Below are 21,002 nucleotides of genomic sequence, written 5' to 3'. Positions count from 1 at the left end.
CTTCTCCTGACAACCCTGAAGGGTTGACACTGTTCCCCGAACCGGATGGTCTGGGTATTGGTGCTAAAAGAATATAAAAGAATAGGACCAGGAAAGGAAAATTAACTATGAATCTGATAAATTGATCTATTTGTATCCTATATGTATTAATTTGGCATTTTTTCTTCTACTGGTTAATTTTGGTTATCACTTAAAAAACAAAAGTTTTTATTTTCCTGTTATTGAGATGCATAAAATAGACAGTAGGAAAACAAAGCAGGCACACCAGGCATACAGCATTAGAAATCAATCCGTGTCATCAACAATTGTAAATACATGCATTTGCCTATGCATATGAATGAACCATGTGTATATTTTCAGTGCTATACTACCACAAATGAGCTGCTCTCCCATCTAAGTGAGGGAAAAATAATTTTCCTGCAGTTATACACCACTCTAAAAGAAAACAATGGTATTTCAAATGTTTACCTATATCAGTAAGCAAAACATCTTTACTGATCTTACAGAAGTAGCATAATCCAACATCATATATTTCTTCCGCTCTGATTTTTATCAATAATTAAATTCTCAATCATCTACACAAAGAAATCAGTCAATCTCATGTTGAGCACACAGGGCCCAAGGCAGACATCTCTGAAGCAGCGTTTGCATCTCTAAAAAGGAAATACTAATAAGAATTCAAAAGGAAAAAGTGCAGCTCTTGCTTTTGTGACTACAAATTCCCACAGATTATGGATCTCCTGGGACAAGACGCTCTGCATCTGAAATACATGGTGGTGAAGGAAGTATGACTTCTGAGGCAAATTACTTGGCAGTAAGTTGCTCAGGCAAATCACTCAGGAGTAAACTTAAGCAATATATTTATTTGTTAAGAATGAGCTTCTTGAAAACATGATTGCAACCACTCTGGAATTTATGAATTCTGTTCAAATTCATCAGCCTCATCTAAAAAAACTACGCAGGGAAACAAGCCACAACCTTGTGGTAGTTTTCCTCTCCAGACTTACCAAGCAGCCTAGCAGAGAGAGCATGCCCTCGTGGTGCAGATCTGCACTCAGCATCACTGCCCGTGTCTCCCTGTGCCCCTGCAATGTCAACTCCCTGGTGCTCTCTAAGAAGGTTCAGCAGGTTGCCAGGTACTCCTGCATGAAGTACTCGCAGGCAGCAGAATAAGAACACAGGCAGCATTCAATATTCAGCGTGCCTGCAAAAAACGCCAGTAGGAAGCTAAACTCCTGCATGGGCCCCACTACAGCTGGATCCCCCAGCTAAGGGGTCAGAGAGCAGATATCTATTACCACACCCTACCATCCTTCTAACAGGTGAAGCTTATAGAGCAAGGGGAATAGACCTATGACAAACACCCATGCTAGCACACTTTCAGTTAAGAAAGTTTGTAAACCAGAAAACAAAGTTCAAGATTTTTCTCATCACAATTAAGGGCAAGAATTTTAACTAGTCCTGTTTTCCAGCAAAGTAAGTGAATCAGTAAGAGATCTCCGTCAGTCCTTCCACCCTGATGTTGTACCTGGGATCTGAGCTTTGAGAGCAAGAACAATTTTTCAGGGTTTCTCCTTCATTCCACTTTCCTCATCTTATTCCAATTGGCACCACTATGCAAACTATAAGTACATGTTCATAGAATCAAAGAATGGTCTGGGCTGAAAAGGACCACAATGATCACCCAGTTTCAACCCCCCTGCTATATGCAGGGTCACCAACCAGCAGACCAGGCTGCCCAGAGCCACATCCAGCCTGGTCTTGAATGCCTCCAGGGATGGGGCATCCACAACCTCCTTGGGCAACCTGTAACAGTCTGTCACCACCCTCTGTGTGAAAAACTTCCTCCTAATCTCTAACCTAAACCTCCCCTGTCTCAGTTTAGAACCACTCCCCCTTGTCCTGTCACTGTCTGCCCTCGTAAACGTTGTTCTCCCTCCTGTTTATACGCTCATTTCAAATATTTGTCCCTTCCCTCCTCCCCCCACCAAAGAAAAGTTTCTGTGACACTGTTTTCCTTTGAGTTCAGGAGAGAGCTGAACAGTTTGATAGCAATTAGAACACATCTTGCAGGCTGAAATGATCACGGTCCAAAGGCAAAATGATAGGGAATGGTAAAGTATTATCTTTTGTCATTATGTGTCCTTAAAATTGCTTATCATTCTAGAAACTGAAGGAGAAAAAAATACTCCCCTGCACTGAAAAATTTTACAAAAGCAATTGTCTCATGTAATGATTACTCATTTCAATGTGTTTCAACTCAGTAACAAAAGGCAATATTTGATTCACAGAACTGACCGGACCAATTCACAAAGTGTAATGCAGAGAGATGTTAAATCAGATCAACATCAGCAGGCATTTACCAGCATGATCCTAACAGACTTTTCCACACACTATTAAAGTTAAATGAAAACTGATATTTACACACTGTATAATTAGTAGTAGTCACGTCTTTAAAAGACACAACTAGAGAGAAGACTGTTCTGGCCCCCCTCTCTGAACACTCTCCTCTGTAAGATGTGTACTTCTAGCATGACATAAATTGTAGAGCTTAAGAAAAGGCCCTTAAAAGAAAAACAGATCGGTACTGGGTGCTGCCCTGCAGCCCGGTTCCCCACAGCACACACTGCAGCTGCTTCTGCCAAGCAACAGCATACCAGCAAAATATCTTTTGAGAACATGCGCTCTTTTTCCTGCCCGACTCCTCTGGCCCTCAGAGCTCACAGCTTCACCAGAAAGCATTTTTACTTCCCTCAATGTGCTTTTGTGCCAAGATGACTCCCTTCCTTCCCACAGCCGGAGCAGACACTTGGATGTGAGATGCAGAGTTCACTCACTCCCTTCTTCGTGGCATTGTGAAGAAGATGAATGAGGGCTGGAGTGGAATCTGACGTGCAGGCCTGCTCACGCTATCAGGAATTGCTTCCAGTCTGAGAGTGATGGCAGAGGGCCTGACTCCAGGCTCACTAACAGCAGGCTTTATCAGGAGCCATGTCAGCAAAAGAGAAAGAACCATAAAACTAACAAGATACCTGAATGCGGTTGGAAGGCTGCAGCGCTTCCAGAAACACGTGGAATACCGGCTGCTACAATGATATGAGCGTAGTATAAAGTAAAAATTGAACAAATAGATGCTGTGCCAGGTAGAGCCATCCTGAGATAACCCTGACTACCTGAGAAGCGGGGAGAAAAGCCTGCTAAGAGAGAGCTTGCAACAGCAAAGCAATAAGCTACAATCACTTCCCCACTGCAATGTACTTATGTATTTCCAAATCATAGTCCAGAAAAGGAAAACGCAGAATAGTGGCCGATGATGTAAAATATGTGTGAACTATTTTTTTTTAACTACTTAACATTTCCAATTGAAAGTTAAAAATCAAAAACCAAACAACAAACCAACTCTATTTTGTCTCTTCTTGTTTGGCCTCAAACTGCCCGTTTAGAAATATGCTAGTTATTTAAAAACATGCTAACAAATGGGAAAACTTACCATTTCTATGCAACCAAAAAGAAAAACAAATAAATAAATTGGTGAATGCCCATAATTGAAACGTGTCATGTAATTCTAAGCAGCAAAGAAAATACTTTGTGGCAGAAAGTGAGCCAGATCTTGGTTTTGGGGTGGGACAGAGCGGAGTCAGGGCAAACACAGATACAGATTTAGAAGGGAGGCCTAGTTCTGACAAAGGTTACACCTGGATTCTGGTGCACTTATGAGCACAGGTCTGAGTTCTATCAATCTTTCCTTCCTCCACTAATGGGGAAAAAGAAATACAAAGGGCTGCAGCAGATCTGCTTTAGAGCTCTGTTGTGTTCAGAGATTAGAGGCAACACCTACAGACAGTCTGGGCCCTGGTGATGCTGACATCACACCTAGATGCGCTCACCACAATTACCAACTAGGATCATGCTAATATAAAACCAGCTGAAGGATACTCCAAAAAATCTTTGGGAAGGAACGAAAAACAAAGAAATAAAATCTGTTGATTAGAATTTTCTCCACAAAGCAACGCCAATGAACTCAGTACTCTTCTCATGGAATCATGTTCAGCAATGAAGCCTGCTCCCAAGAAGCAGATTTGGGACCTGATTTTCTGCTTGTTCATTAATAAAAAGCCAAGCCTCCTGTGATTTTATGGTCTTGAAGTGTTGCAGTGAAGATTTAATTATTGCTGCAAATGCTCAGAAGGAAATGACCTTAGCATAAGAGATGTGCAAAGGGCTCACATTTAAGCTCTGCCTTTATAGCTTTGTCTCCCCCAAGCCTGGGGAACTCTAGGAAGCAAAGTAACAGTAAGCAACACAAAATAAACGTCCTAAAAGCAGGCAGTAGAAAATACTTTGTTACACATATCTAATTCAAAGCTCCATCCATTCACCTGACCATTCTCATCCTTACTGGAGATTTCTCAGCCGGATTCCTGCTACAGCTCAAAGCCAGACTAAGGTCCTGCGAGAGGCACAAAGCTGTGAGGTCTGCACTTTCAACCTTTCTTGCCTATGCCATTATACTGTACAATCCAATATGATTTTGTGCAGAACATTCCAAATTTGGCAACTGTCATGTTCAATCTGTGGTTAAATTGCTGAGCGAAGAACTCCACCAGGGTGGGGGCAAAAGACGAACAAACAAGGGAAAACCAAAATTAAGTTACAAAACAGTCGCTCTAAAACTGAGCACAAGAGTCTTCACAGGAGGACACTGGGTAGCCCGAGCCTCTATTCTTTTCATTGCAATGTTATGCAAATAATTTATGATCTATTTCCAAAATTAAAAGATTGTTACAAATTTTAAAGTAAATAAATAAACCCAGAAGGCGAGCAATAGGTGCCGAGTTACTCTATTAATTATTGCAACGATAAAGCATAAAAGCTTCCTACGTCAACTTGGATACGTTCTATTTTTACAGCAGTTGTCCTCTGCCTTGCAAGAGGAAGGGTGTCATTTTCCTCCCAGATCTCACTCTCTTCATCACACGCTCCCAAAGAGCGGCTGTTTCCAGATTTAGGCGCCTCGCTTTTTCCTACAGCTGAACGCTGAAAGAGCCAAAAGGGGAACTTTGTTGCAAGTTTCTCTCAAAAGGCTGCCATAAAAGAGGGAAGGCAGCACAGCAGTGAGCGATGCAGGAATGCCTATAAATAAAAGCACAGGCTGTAAAGGAAAGCAGGAAAGATTTCAGAAAGCAAGCTGGCAGAAGTGCACTGTTCCTTAGCAGACAAACTGGAACTAATTTCAAAGTAGAGTAGGAAACTACAGAGCACTTTGATGCTGGAAATCTTGGGACGGTTCACATAGCTCCAGAAGCCCCCTGCCCACCGTGCCATGGACGGAACTCAGGCAATAGCTATAAGGCCACACAGCGTAGGTGAGCTCTGATCTTACCCTGTATCGAGTCTACGAGACACGCTCAAAGCTACTAACGTGGCACCTCACAGAAGTTATTCTGGCTGCTGTGAAGAGGAAGCAGAGACAGGCAATTTGCGCAGATGAGGATGTGAATTTTAGCGGCAGTGAGGTGACAAATCCGTACCCTGCTTTTTTCTGAGGGTACCTGCCTGCATGATGTTGGCAGCTGCCTGGTTTCTAGGAGAACTTCTCATGGATGAACACAGACAAAACAGATTTTCCTTCTTTTTTATTACTTTGAAACTTGAGAGTTCTCTTGATATTGTTAAAGTGGTGTAAAGCTCAATTTCCAAGTATGCAAAAACATATGACTGGTGGGCTGGAATGCAATGTTTATCAAAAGGGTCTAATAAGATTTCAGTTTTATGAGGCTATTTCCTGTAAGTTGATACATGCCAGTTCTTTTCATTAAGACAAGGATATCAAAATTAAAAATGGATTAACCTAATGGGTTCCAAATTACTGTGTTGCTTTCACTTCTTTGCATTCAGTTTTTTAAACCGATTCCAACTGGTCTTTTTCCAGCATCTCCTACAAGAGGCATAAACCCTTAAGACATCTGAATTACTGTTAGGCTGAACTCACGCTGAAGTCCAAATCCTCTGAATCTCAATCTAGTCTACTATTATGGTGTTAAATCTGACATCGGTGAACTGTGGTGTTAAACATCTAAATGCAAAATGAGGGTCACTGTGTTAAAAAGGAATTTAAATGTCCAACTCCCAGTTCAACTTCCTTAGGAAAAACTAATAATACTGATGTAAGGATGAGGTTCAAATACCTATATACTATACCTATATACCTATACTAAACTACCTATATACTATACCTACCTACACAGGCTTCTCACACCTTTCAGCAGCTGAGAATTCAGTGACACTGTCCCAGGGTGAAAGACCAACCCTATTAGACTCACCAAACCCTAAAGCACAACATAGCTAACTCTGGGCAACCCAACCTAACAGCTAACTGATTACTAAAATAATTTTAAGGAGATCTAAAGCAGGAAGCCTGCTTGAGAAAGCTTCTAACAACCTAAAGGAAAATAGATATGCATATATATTGCAACACAGTGTCCACGTTTATTTTAGACGAAATGAGAATCTCAAAAACTGTTTATACATGTTCCATTTCTGGAAGTTAGACACCAAGAAGCATCAGAGAAAGGATATCTGACCACAGGTAGCACCAAGGGCAAAAAGTTTCTAAGTTCTCACAAATCTAACTGCAGTTCAAACACAATGAATGACCAACAAGGAAAATCATAGCAAATAATCAACAGTTCTTTGATAGGACTTTTTTTGAGACAGGGACCAGAGCACAACTCTGGTAAACCACCATTTATTTTGTTACAACAGTCGTGATACCCCCAAAGCAAATCAGGTGGCTGCAAGCCAAATCATAGGGGGAAAAAAAAAACAGTTTTTGTGGAATTACTCATAGGACACAGGGAAAAAAAGAAAAAAAAGAAAAACAAATCACTTTCAAACTACTGTAATTTTGTTGTTCCAAACAGAAATTCCTTTTTTGAAGTTTCTGAAAGTCCTGAAATAACAGCATTCAGAAAGCCACCTACTCAGGTGCACCCTGATGGAGCTTTGTCAATCTTTTCTTCTCTACTTACGTGAACCAAGGGTGCCAGTTCACATGAGCTATGAAATGCTTGAGGCCTTACACAGCCACTCCACAGATAAAATAAACCCACCGAACAAATGACTAAACATCCTGGTGCAAACTGGGGGAGTAAAATGCCAATAGCCTACGGAATCTCAAGTGTCACGTTGAGAAAATCAAGATGCTAAAACCAGTTTTATTTTCCAATACAGTGATGTCACCAACATGATATTTTCATTGTTTGCCAGGTTAACAGAATTTATGGAGGTAATTAATGCAGAACATGTGTGCTGAGCTATCCATATGAAAAATGGAATTGCCCCTGACTTCATTTGCTGCCTTTGCAACCAAAACCCTGCTAATGTTTTTTTTCACTATTTCCATATGTGAGAAATACAAATATTTATAACAAAGGTAAATGCTTAAATGACTGTTCTATTCCTGTCTATCCATAAGCCAGTTTTTTCAGACCTCTGTCTTCTGCTTATTCTTCTGCTTCCATTACCTACCCACAAAGGGCTCGGGTTTCCATTAAGCTGCACAAACTAAGCATGCAACTCTCTTCTCCAGAACTGTTAACCAAGCAAAGCACCTTGGTAGGAGTTGAACACCCTCTGTCCAGATTTAATACAGATTTTAGGACCAACACAGCCAACTATGTTAAAGGCAGTGCCATTAAACATATAGTACTGCAATTTTCCTCTGGTCATCTACAGGACTGAAGCGTCTTGCTTCCCCTGGAAGACATGATTTGGTAAGAAGGAATGGACATATCCTCAAAGCCAGTCGGAAAGGAAAAGACAACATGTTTTCTTCCTTTGATTCTGCATGGATGAATATTGACTGAATGTTGATTGAATCTTGAATTGTTGATTTGAGAAGGAAAAGAGAAAAGAAAAGTGATGGGCACGTGAGAAGGGCAACGTGGCAGTGGGGTGGGAACAAAGGAGATAACGTGAGGTTTCCCCACAGTTGGGTTACCTCCAGATAATTTGGGTGATCACGTGATATTTTCCATAGCTGAACCCCCCTTCTCCAAGTAAGCTGACTTCTCGTCATTGCTAGGACGTTTGTTCTCTGTGTGTGGCAGGAAAGTTTTTGCAAGACAGGACCCTCGGGGTTCTCAGAACCTGTTTCAATGTATGCCACTGGGCATCATGAACAGTAAGAATGGATAGACAGGAACTGCTGTTCTTCCTTTAAAATACAATAAAAAAAAGAAAAGCCAAGAAAAAGAAAAGCACCGTTACAAAAAGAGCAAATGGAATGGTAAAAATGTCTCTACCCTTTTCTAAACTGCAGTCTGTTGAAATTCGCCACTGGTAAATCACAGTGGTGAAGCTCACTAATGTAAACAATGCTTAGACTTTGAGGGCGGCAAGGAATTTCTTAATTTGCGTTTTGTTCGACGTTCAGATCGCTGTCAGCCCTGAGTTCTGGGTGCTTAACGGTGTCACTCATTTGAGAGAAAGCTGAGATGTTGGTCTGATTCTGCTCAAACTTTCACTTCTGTTTCTTTCCATTTCTCCTTCTACCTTAGCTTCTTTTCTCTGCTCCAAAAGAGATCCTTCAAAAAGCCCTGTCCTCAAAAACAACCAAACAACATCTCTGCCTGCTTTCCAGCTCCTCAACAACCAAACCAAGGAACGCCGCGCTGCTCCTCTCTTTGTCACTGCAGTTATTGGGAAGCCTGCCATGAATCAGAAGGTTTTCTGTCAGTTTTGCTGTTTAAACCCTCTGTGCTCAAACTTACAGAAAAGCCTCCTTCCCGAGGCAGAAATTTGAAAGTTTAAAATAAATGAAACAAAATTCTATGTGCGGAATCTGCTCTTTAGAAGTTTCAGGGTTATCCTTTTGTTGATGTTATTTTTCATTATTATTAAAAAGCAAACAAACAGAAACAGACCGATGTAACTTGAACTTCTCCTTCCAAATAGAGATATAAAAATGCCACAAGAAACCAGCTGGCCAAAAAAGAAATCCCCATTCCTGCACCATATGACACTAAACCGCCCCAAATGAATCTTACCATTCACCCTATTGTTCCCTTAATTGCTAGGAAGTTTCCACCACTGTTCCTTCGGTCTGCTATTATTCTTTCATCAATATTTCTCCAGCAGATTAATGGGATTTTCCTCCATATTTTGCCTGGAACAGCGGGATACAGCAGTTTATGAAGGAAAAAAAAAAAAGGAGCATGGTGCTAAAGTTTCTGCTTACAGTGCGCCTAGCTTAATAACGTCCCTGCACATTTAGAACTGTACGCGCCAGTGGTTCATTCATTCCGCCCATCACTCACACGGGCTGGGACTCTTTTGTCACTGTCCTAAGATTTCTTTCAGACAGGATTATCTCTGTTCCTATATCTTTATTTCTTCCATTCATTCACTGCAGAAATTTCAAAGGAATCTTCAGTCCAAGGGACTGAATTTCAATTTGACATCAGTTTCACGCTGCAAAATAAGAACTCACGCTAGGATTTATCGAGCACCTAAAAACCAAGCAGCATGAGACTGCCAGTGGGGAATACAATCCTAACCCAGCACTGCCACGTTCTGTTTCCAGAACTACACCACAGGGAGCTCACATCCCGTCTTTCAAATTAAAACTGAACTAAACTCTGTTGAGTTTTGTTTCTTATTTAGAAAAATTTAAATGCATATTAAAAAAAAAAAAAAAAGCTACAGCTCAAGGATTATGGAAATAAGAAGGGCTGTGTCACTAGAATGAATGTTTAGCAAAACAGAGGAGTTAGCAGCAGCCACATGCATTTGTACACAAAATGTTGCACTGACTGCGTCAGCTCTTACTGCAAGATTTTCCTCCCTCATAAATAGATTTTCAACGATTTTCAAGAACGCTTCAAGAAATCAGACTCCTTTTTGTAAGAAAGAAAACGTTTAAAAGAACAAAAGATAAAAAAAACTACATTTCACAGCAGAAAAGCAACTCTTGGGATGCTGAAATTATCTGTTAGGAAAGCAGTGCACTTAAGAGATTTCACTGCTCCACCACTCAAGGTTTATCTGACACGTCTACAGAAGTCCAGTTCATTTTGCACCTTAGGGCAGCAACAGGACCCGTCTGTGTTTCAACACCAACCACCTCCACTGAGAATACCTTAACCAAAAACAAGGATACGACTGTATCTCTGCTTACTAGCAGCATTTAATTAATTAATTGAATGACTGAAATCCAACAGCAGGCACAAAGCAGTGGCACCTCCCTGAATTACAGGTACCCTGTGCAGCTAACACAGGCTCTGCACAGAAAGCGACAAACCATACGGGCTGGATTCGGTAACAGCTCTGCAGTGACCCTCACTGGTGATAAAATCCAGAGCTCTGAAAGCAGGAAAGCGAACACCTGCATCTGTATGTCCAAACTTTCATCAAGCGGGGATTACAAGAACAAGAGCCATTACGTACGCTCCTGGAGGAAAACTTACAAGTTCTGAAACAGAATCAGGAGTAAGTACACTAATAGCAATTAACCCAACTCCTGCAAATAATAAACGAATAAATAAAACTAATCCCCACAGGGTAGGGAAAAAAGCTGGAAGTTCAATCAGAACGCACACCTGATTTGCAAAGATTTCTTGCAAGCAACTTTGTGTGCCTATTGTCTGGGTAACGGCCCCGAAGCCTCATTTCCTACAGAGGAAAGTGCAGAAAAGAGAGTTGTAACAAGTATGTGTCATCTGACCGGCTCGTTGGGCAGCAAATATGTCGCATCCAAATTAACTGCAATAAGAATTAATTGCTGTGTCCAATTGAACATCTCTGCGCTTCAGACATCTGCTTTAAGTTTGTCGTGGGGGAATGAAGAGATTTTCCTTTTTAGAGCACTGCACTGACATCAGCCGTAAGATAAGTTTCAGTCACAGAAAAGGAAATAAATAATGATTCCATTTGTGAGCGCCCGCTATCAGAAATGAGGGATTTGCCCAACTTCCTTCTCCTGTCGCACAGCTTTTAAAATCATCACCGTGTGAATTTTAAAGCATGATGTTTAGTTTTCTCGTCGTACAGCTTCGGATTAAGCGCAGCAGCGCTGGAGAACAGCTGTACGAAAAACGGCTTGCTGGAAACCCACCAATCTGAGCTTAAATTTAAGAGGCATCACATTTAGGTTTCTAAACTGACTTCTGACATCCTTTACAGGGCAACACTCAGCGGCGAGCTATGAGTGCCAGCAGGGATCGTGTCACCATACGGGAGGACTTTCCCTGCCCTAACCATACCTGACACGCAGCAAGGCAAGATCAGCACTGCCCTGCGCCATTCCCTTTTGATCCACCACAAAGTTTCCAGCGCTCCCAGCCCTTCCCCAAATTACACGGGGAAGTTGGTCAGGCACTTTGCTCCATGTGCAAACCTTGCGTTTTTCACAGCCGTGCCAACGGCTGTCACTGCTACGAAGGCGCACCGCGCTGCCTTCAGCGACTTTAAGTGCTAACAGATAAAATAGTAAACTTAATTGCGCAGTTACGCAGAGCTCTGAGCTGCTGGTGAATGAATAAAAGCTGAAACCGCATCTCCGAAGCCAATGCAGAGCGAAAGCAGAGGCTGATTGGAACCTCCTTGCTGTTAACCAAAACAGACAGTATCTGAAACCACGCGCTGTAAGCAGATTTACCGTATCGATCGTTTGGGAGCTGCGTTCGCAAGAAATTAATTTTATGCTAGATTGAGAGGTTACGAGAAGTTTCCTGTCTGCACAGTCAAAATATTATTGAAGCAATTCGGGTTGTCAGTAAAAGCTTAAACAAATTTGCTGATAATCCTGTTAATGACCTGGGTCAAGTGTTAACTGTTGTGGGTTATAAAACAGCGAAATTAAGGCTGCTGGTACCCTCGGGCAGGCAATATAGTTACCAGAGAGACTGAGGAAAAATTATTAAATTACCGAATGATAGAGCTCAGTCAATTCCTTGAAAGCCTAGGAATTATTCATAGACAAATTGCTTCTTTCTAGGAAAAAAAACACACACACACAAAAATAAACCCCACCACCCCACGTGAAAAAATATTCAGCAGAACGTGTGGTTCCTATGAGCGCCTTCAAACCTGAGGGTTGGATGTTAAACCCCCCCCCCAACATCTCCCTGCCCCTCAGAAAATGGCACACTCTTTGCCACAGCACGCAGACAAGCCTGAACTTCAGGGAGCCTCCCTGAACCTCTGTGACTACGTAGGGAAAGAGCAGAGTGTTCGCAACGAGCGTGGCAGGGCGGTTAACAATAAACTCGCTGGAAAATGTGTTTGATCGAGACAAAAAAAAGCCTCCAAACTTTTCAGGGATGAAGTAAGTTAACAAATATTCCAACTATCCAAAATAATGATTTTAAAAAGGAGTAAAAAAGGACTGCACTTACTGACAGAATGTAATGTAAGGAAGTAAGCCAACAACTCGCCTTCAGTCCCTTCCAGCCTTTTCTCCCTTTTTTCCCACCCACAGAAGTATCAGCACTACCTCAAAGGGTTGTCAGCTTTAATATTAACTCTAAATGTTAACTGAGGTTGCATTTTCAAAACAGAAGTGATTCTTTCGAGTCAAATAAACATAGGACATCTCCCTGGTAGCCCTGAGTCCTTTCAACGTATCCATCGTGACATTCACGTCCCTCAGAAGTTACACAGAGCAACCAGAAATGAGCTTCATCCTTTGTTACACTGATCCACGACAAGTTCCACAGCAGCTTCATATTAAAGCCTACGAAAAAAAGACGAGTGCGTCCTTCACCACAAGCCAGTTAACAACCTCCATTCGAAGGGTCTGCTTCCTTGTCAGGGGCAGAGAAAGAAAACTTCTTGGGAGGGGAAGGAATTAATGCTGACAGCAGAAGTGGTGAGAAAAAAAAACAACGTTATTTAAAAGTAGAAAGCAATCTTTTGGCGTTATTTAAAGCTCCGTGCTAATGCTTGACTTGTTAAACAAATTAGCATCAGCAAATCATAATTTGGATTTCTCTGCTCACATGATCAGCCCACGCACACTATGAATAAAGTAATTAGTGCGCTTTCCTTAGCGAAAACAAACAAACATTGAAGCTGGTCCCATTTTTTAAAGAAAACTGACGGTGTTCTATTTTATTTTACTTTTTTTTCTCTTTCTGAAAGGAACAGCATAATCCATCCCTCAAGAAAAGTAAGCCTGCAAAGCCAGTCACTATCCCATCACTGCATGCACGCTGCCTTTTGCAACCCAGGCTGAAAATATGACGGCTATGCTCCTGACACTGAGCACAGAGAGCAGAAGCGGTACCTACAGAAGGCTGACTCAGACAAGATGCTTAACATGTCTTCTGCACTATTATTAATTTTTGCCTCCTCTCCTGGTTCCCTGTGCCAATGGTTTTAAACAAAGACACAAAAAAAGTATCATTAGCAAAGCTGAGTGCCCAGCTCCTGTTTTGGCAGGCTTTGCTCAGCGCATGGACCGAGTCCGTGTGCCACTGCTGCTGCGGAGGCAGAGCTGTGCTGCTGGCTGATGGACCCCCAGCACTCCCAACCCGCTTTTAGCCATGACACAAGGGCACCCCCCACCATTGCTCTTGCTTTACTACCTGAAAACCATTGCTGAAACATGACAATGCATGACAGAATAGTCCACAGGACTTAGGAGTAAGCAACCGCTAGCAGCGTCATCCTCCAGGTACCCTGGAAAGCATTGCCCATGCAGAACAAATTTACATAGAGCATACAAACAGACATGATATTGTTCTGCAGGCACAACGGGACCACCGCTTCTTCCCAGCAATAAACTGACTGATTTCGGATTGCCCACGGTCCCTAAAGTTTTGGTCTTTCCCTATTTGCTGTATGCATTTTATTTTTTTCCCTTCCAGAAATCACCCGAACCTCTTTATCTCACTGCCATCAATGACCCAGAATACCAACTACATCAGCACTGTTTGCACGGGAGAACTGGTTTTAACACAGCTTTTCTATGCGTTTTCTTATGGATGCCACAGCTCGGGCAGGTGCAAGCCCCGCACTCCCATTGGGCATCACAAGTTCTCCGGAGCCGCAGGCTCTATCCCACCAGACTCAATCTGTGGATGCGATGGTAGCGCGCACCCTGGGCACCCCGACCGCATCCTGCGGGCAGCAGCCGCATCCCCCTTAGCACGGGGTCGGGGCAGCCGGAGCTTTCCCCAGAAGTATTGCGGTTACTTTCCCCAACAGCGCCCGGCGGTCAGCGTTTCTTTCCGTGACCCAGCGTGCGCGTTCATCAAATGTCACCTGAAAGAAAAAACCACCAGAGCGAAGGGAGAACAAAACGCCCGTGCATCGCCGCTCAACACTCGCGCACGTTCACGCACGCACACACACACACACACACAACCATCAGCTCCGAAACCGACGGGAGAACGCCGAGGAACGCTGAGGAGATCTGACAGGAGCCGAGCGGCTTTCCGCTATTAGTGCAAACTTGGGAAGCGCTCTCCGCACGCACCCGCACGCAGCGCGGCGCTCGGGGCGAGGCACCGCTTCACCCGCGGAGAGAGTCGCCCCAGCCCGCGGCGGGACCGGCACCTGCCAGGCAGGGGGATCCGCACCCCGGCGCTGCTCGGGCCTTCCCGTAGCTCTGCGGGGAGAAACCCCGCTCTCCGCTCCCCAACTTTCCTCGGGGGCCGCCGGAGCGGTGCCCCCCCCCCCCTTCCCCGCATCCCCGCACCGAGCGGCGGCCGCGCTGCCGGGGCGAGAGCGCTCTCGGGCCGAGGGGCGGCCGCCGCCCAAGACCACCGTAACGTGAAAAATAACTGAATAAATCAATAAAAATGTAAAAACGCGGAAAATCGGGGCCCGCCACGCCGCGGGCCCGGCTCACCTTCGTTGCCGGGGCGGGCGCTCAGACGCCCGGCGGAGCCGAGGGCAGCGCAGAGCAGCAGCAGCGGCAGGCGGCGGCGGTCCATGTCGGCGGGGCAGCAGCGCGCGAGCAGAGCCGCATGTCTCCGCGCCGCATGCCACCGCTCCGCACCCGCTCCGCTCCGCGCCGCGCCGCCGGGACCATGCCCCGCGCCCGCCCGCCCGCGCCCGCCTTCGCGCGGCGCCCGGGAGGGGCCGCCCCCGCCCGGCCCCGCTCCGCCGCCGCCGCCGCCCCGGGCCCTAGCGCCGCCCAGCCCTCCCGCCCACAGCCAGCGGCGCGCTCCCGCGAGGCCTGCGCGCTCCCGGCCCGACCGTCGCGCCGAAGGGGGTCGCGCACGGCCCCGCTGACCCTGGAGGGCAGAGAGGAGCCCCGCGGCTGGCCCTCACAGACGCGCCCTTGGTGCTGTGCAGAAGTAACGCGTGTGTGGAAGCAGCCCGTGCTCGTGCACTTTGCCTCCGTCCTCTCTGCCCCTCGCAGGCCGCAGGGTGCCTGTCCCAGCGCCCCAAGGTGCCGGGCTGCCCCATCTCTCCTGCAGGCAGCTTCCTCGCACTTGGACACCCTCCTGCCCCAGCCCTCCAGAGCCACTCCTCACGCCTACAGGACTATGATCCCCCCCGTTTCACAGCCCAGTGTGTTAAACATCCACACAAAACACCCCCTTGTCCTCCTGCGTTTTAGGGTCAGCTCTGCCAGCAGGACAACGCAGGCTGAGCTGCAGCCTGCTTCACCCCAGCTCCGAGCTCAGCCCCGGGCGTGCCACAGCTTTGCAACAAGGCACCCTCCTGCCCCAGTAAAACAAGGCCACTGGCTGCAGGGCTGTGCCAACAGAATGCTGCTACTGCTCAGTTACATTGCTGGTGCCCCAAACTCTCCAAACTCACCAGGCTTGCGCTGCACCAAGAGATAAAGCCATGAGAAGCCAGCCTTGTTCTGGTATTTTAATCAAGGGAGTGCAGCTTAGGGCATGAGCATCACTTTCCTTTTTTGCTCCTGTTTCAGGTTTGATTATTCAGTCAGACTAAAGCACGGTCTTCATCAAATATAATGGCATCTGTTACCTGATTTCTCCAAGCCTTCCTTTTGCTCACGCTTGTATTGAACACTGACCCTACCTATTTAGGTAGGGTAGGGGAACAATAAGAGTGGTGACGCATTAGAACAGGTTACCTAGAGAGCTGGTGATGTCCAGGGATGTCTTGATGTCAGCTGCTAATCTTCAGTCTGATGGATCTCAGAGGTTGTGTTGTTCAGTTGATGACAACTAACAATGACAGGACAGACTCTTATTTCATAATCCAAAGTGTCCAAGTCAGCTCTTTTGGAGTGATGCCTTCCGGCTTTGGGATCTCAGCTGGAGCTCCTTTCTTTCCCATCTTCCAGGCCTTGCAAATTAAAGTCAGCAGATGAAGAGGCAGCAAGGAGACACCCGTCTTCATGGGATACAATGGTATCATCTCCATCACCCCTTCTCCGGTACAAACTGGAGTTATTTGCTCAGGGCCCAAGTATTCAGGCAGTAAGCACACTGAGCACTCTCTTTCAAAGGCAAACAGCTCCAGAGAAATACTTTCAAGTGTCCACAAAGTGATGTTGATTGCCTCAGGTTGATTGGGGACAGTCCTTACCAGTCTCAGACAGCAGGCACCTCCCAGGGCAGAAAGAAGACAGGGTTCTCTGGCTGTGCAGTTGGCCGCCTGTGGCCCAGAGAAGCTCATCTCATATCCCACTTTGCCTTAATCAGACCTCACTCCACTTTTTATTTGGCAAAGATGAGTTTCCATAGCAAAACATCCAGGAAAATGCTCTGATTTCCTTCAAAATTTCAGATTCCCCAGTAATAAAATAAAATAAAAGATCTTGTTGATGCTGCTGTTTCAGCCCCCTATCAAACCATTCCTAGAATTCAGTTGCATTCCCTGACTTCTTTTTATATACTGGAGGACAGCGCCCGATGTAAAACACTACTACCTTCTCAGAACTGCTAGTTTTGATCTGTATGAAGCTACATCTTCACGACTTTGGGTTAATACATTTTGAAGGTGGAAGAAAAAATGCACAGGAAGACTTCAGAGCAATATATGTGCGTACGTGTATGTGCATATTACATATATTACATATACGTGTCTGTTTTTAGTTAGTGGAAAAATCAGTTCTGAAGAAGAAGATATTTGTTTTTCATTCTTCCGGTTGTGTGTATAAAACATCTGCACCTTCCAGCTGCAGCAGCATGAGAGAGGAGCCTACTTGATTCTGCTCTTCCTTCCCCTCTAGGAACAGCAGGGTGAACATCCATCCCTGCACAACAGTGCTTCTCTGGAGGAGGAGAAAAGAGAGAGAGAGAGGCAACTACAAGCCAAACCTTGTTCTTCTTCTCTTGGGAAGAGCACCTGTCATCATTCTGCAGCAAGTTCCTGACCACAAGCATCAGAGGACATCATCAGAAGCTAGAGCACAGCCCTCTGCTGATGCCAGAGCACCTGCTTCTCTCAGTCATCTGAGCCACACACTAATGTTGCCACAAGAGGCACACCCCAAACAGCCTGACAGGGAGGGAGTTCTTCAAAGTGTTCAGCCAGTGCCCAGGCCCAAGCAGGATATCAGCCCACATTTCCCCACCTGGTATTACCCTGTGAAGCTTGAAGTAACCAGCGTCCCTTTGGGTTGCATTGCTTCTCACCTTGATCTTAGTTGCACCTTAGCTGCTGCAATGTCATTTTCTACAGGTAAAAATCCAAGCTAAAAGGGAGAGGAGAGGAGAGGAGAGGAGAGGAGAGGAGAGGAGAGGAGAGGAGAGGAGAGGAGAGGAGAGGAGAGGAGAGGAGAGGAGAGGAGAGGAGAGGAGAGGAGAGGAGAGGAGAGGAGAGGAGAGGAGAGGAGAGGAGAGGAGAGGAGAGGAGAGGAGAAGCATAGAAGCATACATCTAGAGAACATTTCAGGTAGGAAGGGACCCACAGAGATTACCAAATCCATCTCCTGGCTCCACACGGGACCATTTTTTTTTTTCTTAAGAAGGGAAAAGGGAAAGAAGGGGAGGAACAAATTAAAATCTATGTAGTAAACAACAGATTGTGAATTCTCAAGCCTGCCTCGTGGTAGTGCACACATGCACACACACAAGCACACTTTGGATTATTGTTTTAACCATCCATGCCTTAAAGGGCATTTTTCAGCCTTTTTTCCCCCTTCCCTACAAGGATTATAAAAGCAGAGTATAATGTCTCAGTACCACAGAACCCATCCAGGAAGAAAAGAATACCAAACCACACCAACGTGACTCAGGCTTTGAATACTGAAACTTTACAAAGGACACCTCCGAAGTTAACAATTAATAGCAGAAATAATTTGGAAAGAAAATTGAAGCAAAGAATGCATTTCAGAAAACTGCAGGTTCTGGGAAAAATAATGGAGAAGAAAGGAAGGATAAAATTCATTACCAAATTCTCATTCTGTATTTTTTTTTCCCCTCTATGACAGATAACCTGAAATGCGTTGTGTTAGCTTTGTGCAAATTGCATGTTTGCTCTATTAAGAGTAATTCTGCATTAGCTTAAAGGGCACCTTTGAAGAAAGAAAACAGCCTCTAGTGGCATTTCTGCATAACCAGAGCGCACGTGGTAATAACTTTGCCCTAGCATCCATAAAATCGTTCGAGAGAAACACATAACCATGATTTATGATTTTCTGCCAACCCTGGACTTTAATTTCTTTAATATATTGAAGATCAAAATCCTTACTAAACACAAATTTTATCTCTTACATTTTTCTTTCATAAGAAGGAAGTGACACGTTCTGTGATTGCATAATGGAAAAAAGAAATCAGAACACATGGGCAGAATGCTCCGGATCTCAAGTTTGCATACTAAATAGGAAAACAACTTTCTGTCTAATGAAAAAATGTTACAGATTATTAGGAGCAACCACAGATGTAATCAATCAATTTATCCAATGGACTGGGCCACGGACTGCTTTCAAGAAGGCTTTTTAACATTTACGGCTCTCGCGTTGCATTGTTTAATTAATCAAATCACACGAAGTTTCTCCTAATCTGAGAGATTGAAAGATAAAATATTTTCTTTAAAAACAAACAGAACAAAGAATTAAAGAGAGGTTCACTACTCACAAAGAAAGGTGGCCTGACAATCCCCTATTTATTCAGGGAGGAGGCAACGCGCACAGCGGAACAATGCTCCCCATCGAGGGATGCCTCCTCTGTGACTCGATGGGATTGTCTGGAGGCGTGAGAACATTTCCTCCTCAATTTCTTTGACTTATTTATGAAGGGTCTTATTTGAGAAGTCGATCCCACTTCTTTATGGGGATCCAGACCTGGGTTGACACGGCACTGCCACATAAATCACACCAGGGAAAGCCTTCCCAAGTAGCTCAGCAATCATTTAGGCCTCAAACTAACCACGTATCTTTTCAGACTGTCAAGTGTTGAGCTCCAAATACCACAACAGGAAGTGTTGCTGCTTGAGCTCATCATAAGGCAACAGGCACCTGTCAGCCAGTGTTGGAACGGCGGCCAAGATGCAAAAACTCCCATCACCCTCCCACCAGTCAGCAGTAAACATTCACTTGTTTGAAGCACTCTTTGGGATATACTTCACCTTATGTTCTCCTAACGGACCACATTGCCCTGAAAACGCAAGCGGATGAGAAAATACAGAAAACTGAGGAATATAAGACAGGATGTAATAAAAACAAGTGATAAATGAAGTGTGAAAAGTTACTTTAAGGAAGCCAGTTATTTAAAGCTAAGCTATAGCTTTTTCTAATCAATACTTACACACTAATTAGGTGAAAATCCAAAAAAAATGGATTAATGAGGCAGCGTAAGGAATTCAGCTTTGAGCAGCAATGTAGCTGTACTTGTAATTATGAAGCAACCGCACACCAATTCCACAGTGGAAAAAAAAAAGAAAGAGCATTACTTGTTATGGAGATGGAATAGAGAGGAAAAGCACGGGAAATGCAAACGCAGTTTAGCTGCAAATTTTCCTCGTAAAGGCTGAATCGTTTGTTAGGAATGCAATAAAAAGGTGACATTCCAAGCACTTAGACTGAATTTACCTATTTCTAAACAAAAATCTATAGAAGCCATAAAAGAAATGCTTCTCCAGCATTACCGCTAGTTTTCAGAGGGAGAAGCAACATTTATATGCAGGAGAGAATGTTACTGTATCATGAAGCGGCTTGCCAAATTTCAGCTTAGGCTGAACGTTTACAGAAGAAATGTATGAATCCTGTAAAACCACGTTGTATTATGGAGACGTTGGCAGACCTCCAGCGAGGTGCATAATGACAAGTTTGATTCGTCTAATTCATTTTTCTTCAGGTCACAATGAATGTTCCAAAAAAAAAAAAAAAAAAAAAAAAAAAAAAAACCACAAAAAACCCAACAACAACAAAAAAAACAACACTAAACTAAAAAACCTCTGTACTAAAAAGAAAATAAAGCCACTAAGAAATAAAATCATTTATTCTCAGATATTTCAACTCACCGACTTTTTTTGTCCTTTCCGAAGATAAAGTCAGGAAGTATTGGACAATAAATAGGGAAACATATTTTAAAACAAATAGCTTGGTACTTTTAATACGGGGGATATGGATTCAGTTTAGGGATGGCATTGAAGAGTGCACGGAGAGATATCTATGATTTGACTGAGCAGTATCTGAAGTATTCCCTTGTCTTTTCAAAGCCAAACTTGCACACTTGACAGTGAAATAAGTCCTCCATTTTTGCTGACTAAAAAAAAAAAACAAAAAAAAAACAAACAAAACAAAACAAAGTGCATAAATATTTATCGTAGGCTGCAAATTTAAAGAACAGTGCAAATAATTTGAAGAGCCAGTGCCCGCAACATGTGGAAATTCCTTAAAAGCTTAATCTTCACTGAGAATTCTGTGTCTGGCAGTTGATTTGGTATCTATTGCATGCTTTTTAGCTGCAGTAAAAATTACAATAGTGCAGTTGGAATGATCATTGAGTCCAACTGCCTGATCACTTCAGGGCTAACTAAAAATTAAAGCACATTAATGAGGGTATCTTCCAGAATCATAGAATCAAAATCACCAAGGTTGGAAAAGACCTAAAAGATCATCC

General features: G+C 44.0%; 1 protein-coding gene across 2 annotated transcripts in view; it reads right to left on the bottom strand.

Moving 5' to 3' along the window:
- EPHA3 (EPH receptor A3) overlaps positions 1-15,073 on the bottom strand; it is a 216,222-nt gene extending 201,149 nt beyond the window's left edge. For both annotated transcript variants that reach the window (XM_072346829.1, XM_072346837.1), the window contains exon 1: positions 14,858-15,073. In XM_072346829.1, coding sequence (XP_072202930.1) covers positions 14,858-14,942 — 85 coding nt within the window. In that variant the 5' untranslated portion in view covers positions 14,943-15,073. The remainder of the gene's footprint in view (positions 1-14,857) is intronic.
- Positions 15,074-21,002: the final 5,929 nt, after the last annotated feature.

The sequence above is a fragment of the Excalfactoria chinensis genome, chromosome 1 (genome assembly GCF_039878825.1).
Source record: "Excalfactoria chinensis isolate bCotChi1 chromosome 1, bCotChi1.hap2, whole genome shotgun sequence".
NCBI classification, from domain to species: Eukaryota; Metazoa; Chordata; class Aves; order Galliformes; family Phasianidae; genus Excalfactoria; species Excalfactoria chinensis.
Note: the sequence above shows the minus strand (reverse complement) of the source record. Positions and strands in the feature narration are given on the sequence as shown.